The sequence below is a fragment of the Sparus aurata genome, chromosome 14, assembly GCF_900880675.1.
Source record: "Sparus aurata chromosome 14, fSpaAur1.1, whole genome shotgun sequence".
Lineage (NCBI taxonomy): Eukaryota > Metazoa > Chordata > Actinopteri > Spariformes > Sparidae > Sparus > Sparus aurata.
The window spans coordinates 5,166,370-5,176,336 of record NC_044200.1 but is presented as its reverse complement, the minus strand read 5'-3'; the positions used below and the strand labels follow the sequence as shown (position 1 = coordinate 5,176,336).

Below are 9,967 nucleotides of genomic sequence, written 5' to 3'. Positions count from 1 at the left end.
TCAATTGGATAATCCATTAATTGTTTTATATCTTGGATTTTTAAAGATTGGTCAAACAAATCTGTCACAGAAAATGTTTCCTGAGATGATAATCAGTTTGGAATATCTGCTCGATGAACTTACATCAAAGAAGGCTTTCTCTTCAATGTTTTTCGGCGCTCCCATGGTCGGCGTTCCTGGAATGACGGACTCTACATCGGCCAGCTCAATCACACCTTTACACTCCTTGTCCTGCCTGGTCTCGTAGTATCTCAGCTGGGGAATGGGATGGTTGTTAGAGACTGACGCAAACTAAATAGTTTGAACTAACACTATAAATATATTGTTTCGTTTCATGAAATCCTTCATTTCCAGCCCCCCTCCTTCTCACCTGATGTTTGGTCTTGTCCAGCACAAACCACCGTGGTTTCCATGGTTTCAACAATGCCCCTTTCTTAAACAGGATGCCTTCAAAACTCCTGATGGTAGAAGGACAAAAAGTGTTTTAATTACGAGATATTCGACGGATATTCATACTTAGCCACTGGTGAAACATATCCCAGACAGTGTAAGGCATTATGGGAATGATCGGTATACAGAGTGATGGTTCTGACCTGTTCTCGCTCTCCGTGCTCTGGAACTGGCTGTAGAGCGTACTGGTGCTGGTCCGACCAGCCACAGGCGTGGAGGTGGCGCTGGCCTCACAGTCCAGAGCCAGATTGATGGAGGAGCCCACGCCGCTCTCCTGCAGGTAGACGCCCTGAGAGCGGCGCTGGTGGCTCAGGTTGGAGGACATCAGCAAGGAGCTGGAGAACGACGGCTGAGGAAGGAGGAGGAAAAGCTTCAGGTGACAGTCTACTCCAGAAGAATGAGCGAAGTTTTAAACCGACTTCAATCATGTTTAAAAAATGATCACTTCCTTCATTTAGAGATCTAAAACCTTCCATATGCTGCATTCTGCTTTTTCACCAGCAGATGTCAGAGGAACACAGTGTACACAGTCTTTCCTGTGGAGAATTTAATTGCTCTCAGATCCTGGACTACAGCAAAACTGTGCTGCATTCGCAAGTTAATCACACAATAGCATTTGTTTCCAGAAGGTGCGCATGACAACAAGAGATCTGTTGGGCGATGAAAGAGCAACCGTCAGCCTCACCTTGCTTTCCAGTTTGGTCTCAGTTCTCTGCGTGGTCTTGATTTTATCCCACGTGTCCTTCCACTTCTCCGACGTCTGGCCGAGCTCCGCCTCCAGACTCTGCAGGTCCTGCAGCAGCTTGGTGATGGCGTCGGGCACCGCCTTGCTCAGGCTGTCGTAGCACGGCCACACGATGCGCCGCTGCGACTTCGGCCCGCTGGTGTCGGGCTTCTCGGGCGTCTCCTCCGCCACGCGCTCCTGCCGGCCCCTCAGCTCCCAGTCGTAGGACGGCCCCTCTGACAGAGTCTCCTCCATGTAGAAGTCCCACACCTTCAGGTTGGAGATGAAGGTGTACGGCCGCAGTACCTGTGACACACAATTTCTCTGTCGTTTTAACGTGCCTCTGATCACTCATCGCGTCATTTCAAATATATGAAATATCGGAAGGGAAATGTTTCAGTGGGCGCACCTCCTCGTCTTCAGGAGAGAACATGTAGTTGTAAAAGATGGGCGTCTTCTTGTTGAGTCTGTCGATGTAGTCCCACACAGACTTACACACCTGGGGGGTTTTCCTGTCCCCTTTCTCTTCATACAGCACTCCTGCACACATAAGAGGACTCGTCAGGAACACACACACACACACACACACACACACACACACACACACACACACACACACACACTGCACCTATGGCTACAAGTAGAGAACATCCATCACAACACGACACCCTGTAGATTAGGACATGTTCTCACCCAGCTCTATGCGCTCGTAGTCCGAGTCGAGCAGGAAGGTGCGGAAGCGGTTGGAGACGTAGTGGTAGGCCAGGAACTTCAGGTAGTACTGACTGAACTCAAACTCCATGGGGAACTGGAGGTGTATCTGAGGGTGGAGGGAGAGAGACACAGGGTGAGGGTGACAGTTTAGAGGAGAGGATATGGTCCGCGAAGGGATGCTGACAGCCAAGCGTGCACATGGCTCTGTTTATATTACATAGCGTGTCTGCATACATGGATTAAGTCGCAGTCATTAGAGATGATCCGTGTGGACCCTAATGTACGTCACACGGACCTTCATGGACAATATAAATTAGCTTTAGAGGGATAGCTAGGATTATCTGAAATGGGGTTGGATGAGGTCCTTCTCCATCATCAGTGTATCACCTACAGTAGATGGCAGTGTTTTAAAGGGTTAGTTCAGATTCACCAAAGTCGCATAATAACACAAACAAACTAACCGATCGAGTCAGCGGTACATCAGTAACTCCTACGTCCTGGGAGGTAAAATTACTGTTTTTGTCAAAGGAGTCTGGTGACGTGGGAGTGTGATATAACAGCTTCAATTGACAGCTACGTGTCGGTAAAGTGGTGAAAACGTTGGAAGTATAGCGTGCATTTCAAACTGATGTTGATGTTTTTGTTGACTGAAGGCGTCTGAAACATTTTGCAGCAGCACATTGCTTAGCTTCGTCTCCAGGCTGGAGCTGTGCTGACTGCCAACTACTTCAGTTATACATCGACTATGGTGAGGTACCTCATACACCCCACCTCAAAAAACCTGAACGATCCCTTCAAGATGGAGATTTCCTGCAAGTTCGACGGCACCTGCGATTTTACGTTGGTCTAAAAACACGCAGGAAAATATGTAGGGGTTGTTAGGTGATCATTTACTTTTTATCCACTTATGAAGACACTGTTGGATGGGAAGCAGGTGGGTTCAGTCTCTTACTTCAGCTCGAAGTCAGACAAATGAACCCTCAAGTCCGTCTGTTAACCTTCGAGGGGAAAAGTTGTGTTTTCATCGACTGCAGTGCATCACCGCTGAAGCTTGTACACAATCATTTTCTCTTGTTTACATTCTACTGTGTGTCATGTCGTCAACGCGTAGATATATGTACGCGTAGGTACACCTTGTCCCTTCCTGTTCTTTCTTTAGGTTTTCATACAGCACAGAGTGTGAACAGAGAGCGGAAATAATAGAACATGGTGACCGTTAATCAGCCTCTGATGCATCGGACGGCAGAACAGTCTGAGTGTCACAGACAGGAGGCGAGGTCAGAACTATGGGCCACTGACGTTAAATCTAAACCACACATCCTGCATATGATAAGAGAGCAGGACAAACGTCACTGATGAGCAAAACAGGAAATGCAGTCACAGAGTATTATAGATGGTATATATAGTAAGAGGAAAGTGCACCTAAGGCTGAGACATGCATATGATTATACACCGCTTCTTGTCTCGGCTGTCACTAATCTTCTGTCAAAGTGCTTGTGCATGCAACAAAAAACATCCTTTCAATACTGATTTCTGCAGATTCTCTGTGAATAAAGCCTCACACGCAGACCCACCTGGTGTACGCAGTCCAGGAACTGCAGGAAGACGGGGGTGAAGCCGCTGCTCTGGCTGCCCAGCGTCTGTGCCCCGCGGTGGCTGAATCTGTGGCCGAACGACAGCCACTCCTTCTCCACCAGCAGCCTGAAGCCGTCAAAGGTTCTGTAGTATGGATCCGACAGCAGCTGCACCAGCGACACCACCTGCACACGCACACAGAAACACAAACACAGCGCGTCAACACCACGCCTCAGTCAAAGAACGGCTTCCAGCGTTAAAGCCTCTGGGTGTCACTCAAACCTGCGTGGTGACGTCCCAGCCGTCCTCCAGGCTGACCATGACCGACGAGCCCGTGTCCAGAAGCTCCACCACCAGGACGGACACCTGCAGCACCCTGTGTAGCTGGACACACGAATACAAACACACACACAGTGTGAGTTAAAATGAACACTGAAGGTCACAAAAGGCGACCGGACAGTAAATGTTCCACTGAGAGCACTAACCAGAGCCATCCACTCCGAGTCCTCCAGGCAGCGCTGGAAGCTCATGTTGGGATCAGAGGTCGAGGAGCTTGGCACGCAGGCCTTCATCAGCTTCTTGAAGCTGTTCTTCACCTGCCGCACGTCACACACCTCGATGGGGACCACCTCCCACTGCTGGAACGAGTCCTGCTTCCCTCCCTGGACACAACAACAAAAACTTTCAAACACAACCGAGAAACTCTTCTTTCTTTGCCAACCTTTTTTATGTTTATATTAACTTTAACCTTCCACACATCACCTTAATGAGTGTCTCACTGTTTACCTTGAGCTGGGCCTTGTCTCCGATGATGTAGAGGTAAGCCTTCTGCTGGCGGAGAAACAGCGCCTCGCTCGGCCCTCCGTTGGGCTGCGGAGACTCTTTCCCTGCCAGACGCGTCCCCACGTCTGGGTTGTAGGCACTTAGACGCCCGCTGCCCCTGATACTGCCCCATTTACCTGTGAGTAACACAAACAGACAAGGTAGAGTCTTCAAAGGAATCACGACAGCAAGACTGAAACACCAAACATCTTGTCGAAACTGTTCTCATGTTAAATAGCCATTAAAGGATCATATCGGTTTATCACGAGCCGAATAAACCGGAATGATCCTTTAAAACACATTGATGTGTATAAGGTCCACAGCTACAGCCATGCTGGTAAACAAGCAAGAACGATTGAGAACTATTCAGTCCAGTTTACTAGTTCTGACACAACGACAGCTACATTATGATGAGATGACTCTGATTGCTGCTGACATTCAACAGAGAAGAAGAATCAAACAGGAAACAACAAACATGACGTCAGACGGTAGAGCTGCAGTAGCAGCATGCACGTACACACGTGCGCGCGCACACACACACACACACGGGCTATCTGAGAAACACAAGCAGGAACAACAGACCATTAGTCCGCAGAGACAGCACACTATCAGGAATCACTGCAAACACACTGACGCTACTGGGAAAGAGATCTGATTGGTTAGACAGGAGTGGAAGGAGGGGAGGGGGCGGGGCCTACTGTACCTCTAGGAGGGTTCCTGGCCTTGCCAGACACTTTGGGCTGAGAGAGGGAGATGACTTTCGCCCTTTGACCCAGAGCTGAGGTCAAACGACAAAGACGGCCCGTTAACAACAACACCACACAGTGGAGGATGGTTGCACACACTCACATACTAACACACCCTAAACATGAGCTACAATGGATGCATCAACTCAGTCATCCTCCTGGTCCAGTCCCAGTTTCAGTGACAGATTTAAGATTTGAAACACAATTCAAACATTTTGTTTTGAAACCAGGACTGTGAGAAAGCTAACAGAGAAACTACAGCATGTGGACACACAGACACACGTGTCTCACCTCCTCTACTGAAGGTTCCTGGAACATCCTCCTTGGTGCCCATCACCTGCTTCATCAGAGCACCGATCTTGGGCTGCCTCAGTTTGTCTGAGGAGTCTGTGGACAGAAGAAGGCATTTGGCAATGAGGCTCTTCTTACAGTAGTGTGTTGTGACACTGCATAGTAGTCCACCCACCGGAGGTGCTCATGTGTGTGGAGGTGAAGCCGCTAAGGGTGTTCCTGCCGCTGTTCTCACTGTAAGAAGGCATGGAGCTGATGATGGCCTGCAGGTATTTCTCTTGCTCCAGACTGGTGGAGTCTGCCTGGGAGGGCACTGCACAGAGAGAAAACACATGAACAGACCTTTAACTTTCATGTAAGTGACTTTTTTCCTCACAGGTACAGGCTACTGCTGCGCTAGATAACAGCTCTTCTAAGCTCTTATCCCTTAATCTCTTGTGCGGTTTACATGTAATATCCTGATCCCTCGGGACAGGACAAGAGTCGGTTACCATGACCTCTAACCTTGGTACGTTACGTAAATTATCAACTGGATGCCTAAATGAGGTCCTTGATATATACCTGCAGTAGGGGCATTGGGAGACTTGAAGAAGCCCACCACCCCCTTGGCATGGAGGCCTGCAGATCGCAGCAGGACGGCCTTGGTTCGTGAATTCCTCCAGCAAACCACGGGGAAGCGATTTTGCCGGTAGCAGCGGCATATTCTGTGGATGGTCGTGTCTGGAATGCTCTGAGGCACAATCAGCAGGCCAGGGTAGCTGTGACAAACACACACACATTGTATTAAGCACTGTGGAGATGCTGTCCGCGTATCACTTCCACCTCTCACCCCTCATTTCCATGTGTATTCTCACCTCCTGCAGACAGTGTACATGCGGTTGACGGTTGAAATCCTGAAAGGCTCATTCTTTGAACGAGTCAGGCTGTTACTGAGCGTGCCCAGACCCAGGCGCTGGTAGTCGCGGCAACAGGCCCGCTCCACGACGTTGCTCATGGTCTGTCTGTCAGATGAGCGAATGGTGGAGGAAAGGGTGAGGGAGCTCTGGTCCACTTCCTCTGAAACTGTGAAGGAAAACGTTCAAAACAAGGAGTTTCACTTGAAGAACCAACATGACTGTGACAAGCTGGGAACAATGTGAAAAATGACACACACAAAATAAAACATCTTGGTGATATACAACAATGTTAATATGTAAGAGGTAAATAAGTAAAACTGTGATTACCTGAGATTTCATCCTCATCCAGCTCTGACTGCAAGCTGCTCCTGTTCTCCCAGGTGGGGGGAGAGTACTTCTTCCTGGTCACATACTGCCGACCGATGGTCTTCTTTGCACTCTTCACTAGGTTTTTGGAGAGCGTCCTGACAAAGACAAGAAGGGGGGGCAGAAAAGAGAAAGTTGAGCATTTTAAAATACATCACTGGGCTGATTCTACACCATTTAAAGTCACTTGGTATCCACTTCCTGTTGGTTTGTTCTAGCACACAAATGTGCCTTTAGACTTGAAGCAGTGTCCCGACTCCAGCTGACAATGAGCTGGTTTGATCCAATGTTCAACTAAGTGCATAATCGACAGCCATGAATTCACTGGTGTGTTGCTGGTTTAGCATGCCACACAGCCTGAGTCTGACTTAATGTGTCTGAATGGAGTTTTACACACACACACACACACACACGCACGCACACACACACACGCACACGCACACACACACACACACACAGTGTAGAGATGGAAACAACAGGGCCGATAAAACGGCTGACACATTTTCCACTAATGAATTATTCAAAAGGCTTCTCTCGTGCTCCATTCATTCTCCAGAAAAGAAAGAGGGGAGAACTCTGTCTTTGTGTGTGTGTGTGTGTGTGTGTGCGTGTGTGTGTGTGTGTGTGTGTGTGTGTGTGTGTGTGTGTGTGGTCAGAGGGTTGTGAAGGGGCTGAGGGGTTGGCTGCTGAGACTATGAATAATGAGGAGAAAAATTCACATAGTGGCCACACTGGAGCATTTACCAATACTTTTATAAAAACGTCAGGTGAATTAAAGTCACTAAAACATCACTCCTGCAGTCAATTTGACGGGAATGATCATTTAAAATGAAAAGCAAAAGATTACAGCAATCTTTTCTCCATGCATCATATTCATGAACTGATGCTGTGAGAGCTCCAAACAGTTCTCTTGGTGCAACAAACGCAGAGTGGAACACCTGACCTGAGAGCATGTAGTCAGACTAAAGGCTCAACGCACAGTGTCATGACAGAGGTGACTATAAATGCATGCAGATTGCCTTACATGCAACACTTTAAATAACGGCAGCTCCTAATGCTGTTTCTCAAGGTGCAGTCACTCGAGCAGGAAAAGCTTATTCAATATTTTGAACAGGGTACAAATATGGACAGAATCAAAGTTGAATGACAATAATTTGTGCCTAAAAAAAAAGGCAAACATGGGTCTACTGATGCTATCCTGCTGACCAGTCCCCAACTTTTTTCAGCCTCCAAGAACAAGTTAGGGACAGACTTGGCATGACAGAACGTTGAGAGCCACTGGTTTAGTTAAATGACCATGTAGAGCTGCAACAATTAGTAATTTTTCAGCAAAAATGTCAAACATTTGCTGGTTCCAGCTCCTTAAATGTTAATATCTGCTGCTTTTTCTCGTCATGTATGACAATAAATGACGAGTCTTTGGGTGTTGGACTGTTGGTTGGACAAAAAAAGCAGTTTGAAGACATCACTTTGGGTTCTGGGCTAAAAGCTGTGACGGGCATTTTTAACAATTCAATTTGCAGAAGGCCATGACTTCATTCGTTGTTTTATTTTAACTAGCCACTAGGGAGCACCTTTCTACTGGCCAAGGCGAGGACAAACTAGAAAAGAGGAAACTCACTGCCTCAAGATTGCATCCTACATAGCATCAGCTCCACTTGCGGCAAAGGTAACACTGCTCACATTACACAAGCAGCAAAAGAGAACAAGACCAGATCACATTTGTCTAACATAATACTGACTAAATTCTTCTGCATCCATCAATACATCCATCCTTTTATGTCTTTTATGTTCAGTTAATGCAGTTACTCTGCCATACTTTCCCTTATCAACTGCCTCACAATTCACCTGAAATTCAAGTCATGATGGAAAGCAGCTTTTGGTTTTACCACCTTGGTTACACAATACACTACAACAGCTTGTGACTTTAGCGAGGTGAAATACGGGGTGAAAATTCTTGCGCTGCAGGCGTGAAGGAATAACTCTGTAAATGGGGCAAACATGAGAACGACAGCTGGAACAGTTCTAAATTGAGCTGTTACAGATGTGCGGCCTCATCTGTGTCACCAGGTGAGTTACTACACTGTAATGGACACTGTGTTTAACCCACAGGGTGAGCCAGAGCCCAAGGTTATGAGTATCTTTACAGCTTGTCAGGTACTTGAGGGACATCGTGCTTGTGTTTCTGATTAATGGTTACTTGGAGCAAAACTGAAAGTAGTTCAGTTTCTTCTTGCTGCTTCTTGTCCTTACCTGAGCGACTGGTTCTTGTCCTTGGTCTTGTGCTCCACCACCAACTTCCCACACTGACCCACAGTGAAGGCGAAGGTGCCCTGGACGTGTTGAGGATAGCGCAGCTTGTGCATGTGCTTCCTGAAAACCTCGGCCAGGTCTGATGCAACCTCCTCATCAAACGCGATCTTCATCAGCTACAGGTGGGCAGAAAAACAATTAAATCAGAGAAAAGAACCGCAAGATAAGAGAAAGTGGGTCTTTCTGAGACGAGTTGAGAATCTAAGGGTACCTGGAAGGTGCTGGAGCGGAGCTGGAGCCCCTCCTGGACAAACTGGTCCATGGGTAAAGTGACTGAGATCCTCTTCTCCTTGGTCAGAGAGGCGATGGGGAACGAGCGAGTCACCACCTGCTCACCCACTGCAGGAGGAAGAGCCACAGACAAAGAGCAGGGTTTAGACACAGAAACAGGGATAAGCTCGGGCCTTTCAAAATGTATCATCTCTCACCCAGTGGGTCGGTGGGCGTGCCCTTGAAGATGAGCCGGTAGGTGGTGAGGAAGATGGCGCCCTCAGCAGGCAGCAGAGGCGGACCTCCCATCAGCCCTGTGGCCTCCTCGCGACCGTCAGGGATCAGGTGGACTCGCATGGCATCCATCACCAGCTCCTCACCGGGTAATAGTGTTGGCCTCAGCAGTTTGGGCTGTACAGAGACAGGAAGAGAGGAGGAGAGGAGGAAGAATGATGAAGGAGTGAATAAACCGAGTCACGATATGAAAAGAGTAAAATGCCACCACTTTTTAGGACAAAATTGCAGCTTTCCTGCACCGTTTTAGATTTTACACCATTTCTGGATTTTTTTCCTTACTTTCTTTCTTAATGATCTACCTTCTTCTTTCTTTTGCTAAGATTTTCTTTCATTCTTTCATTCTCTCTTTCTTGAGATATTTTTTCTTCAACTCAGTGACAGCCAGATTTTGCTGTTAATCTGGACTCTAACTTTGCTCAACTTTTAAACCTGGCCTGATATTTCAGTAGGACCTCTGTGCAATCATTTCAGTCCAGCAGGATAATTAGGCTGCACAACAGTTCACATACATAATCTTGATAAAGTCGCAGGCAGGACTGGTTCATTATTTATCTATGAAATTT

At 47.5% G+C, this 9,967-nt stretch overlaps 1 protein-coding gene across 7 annotated transcripts in view; it reads right to left on the bottom strand.

The window, feature by feature from the left end:
- sbf1 (SET binding factor 1) overlaps positions 1 to 9,967 on the bottom strand; it is a 66,947-nt gene that overhangs the window by 4,883 nt on the left and 52,097 nt on the right. For 6 of the 7 annotated variants that reach the window (XM_030440126.1, XM_030440127.1, XM_030440128.1 and 3 more), the window contains 19 exons: positions 9,326 to 9,518; positions 9,109 to 9,236; positions 8,838 to 9,013; positions 6,546 to 6,682; positions 6,177 to 6,384; positions 5,884 to 6,080; positions 5,498 to 5,635; positions 5,323 to 5,418; positions 4,989 to 5,063; positions 4,250 to 4,422; positions 3,949 to 4,125; positions 3,746 to 3,847; positions 3,463 to 3,648; positions 1,868 to 1,994; positions 1,584 to 1,714; positions 1,136 to 1,480; positions 594 to 799; positions 371 to 458; positions 124 to 255 (listed from right to left, as the gene is read on the bottom strand). In XM_030440126.1, the coding sequence (XP_030295986.1) occupies positions 124 to 255; positions 371 to 458; positions 594 to 799; positions 1,136 to 1,480; positions 1,584 to 1,714; positions 1,868 to 1,994; positions 3,463 to 3,648; positions 3,746 to 3,847; positions 3,949 to 4,125; positions 4,250 to 4,422; positions 4,989 to 5,063; positions 5,323 to 5,418; positions 5,498 to 5,635; positions 5,884 to 6,080; positions 6,177 to 6,384; positions 6,546 to 6,682; positions 8,838 to 9,013; positions 9,109 to 9,236; positions 9,326 to 9,518 (3,015 nt within the window). The remainder of the gene's footprint in view (positions 1 to 123; positions 256 to 370; positions 459 to 593; positions 800 to 1,135; positions 1,481 to 1,583; positions 1,715 to 1,867; positions 1,995 to 3,462; positions 3,649 to 3,745; positions 3,848 to 3,948; positions 4,126 to 4,249; positions 4,423 to 4,988; positions 5,064 to 5,322; positions 5,419 to 5,497; positions 5,636 to 5,883; positions 6,081 to 6,176; positions 6,385 to 6,545; positions 6,683 to 8,837; positions 9,014 to 9,108; positions 9,237 to 9,325; positions 9,519 to 9,967) is intronic. The other variant, XM_030440130.1, reaches the window with a different exon arrangement.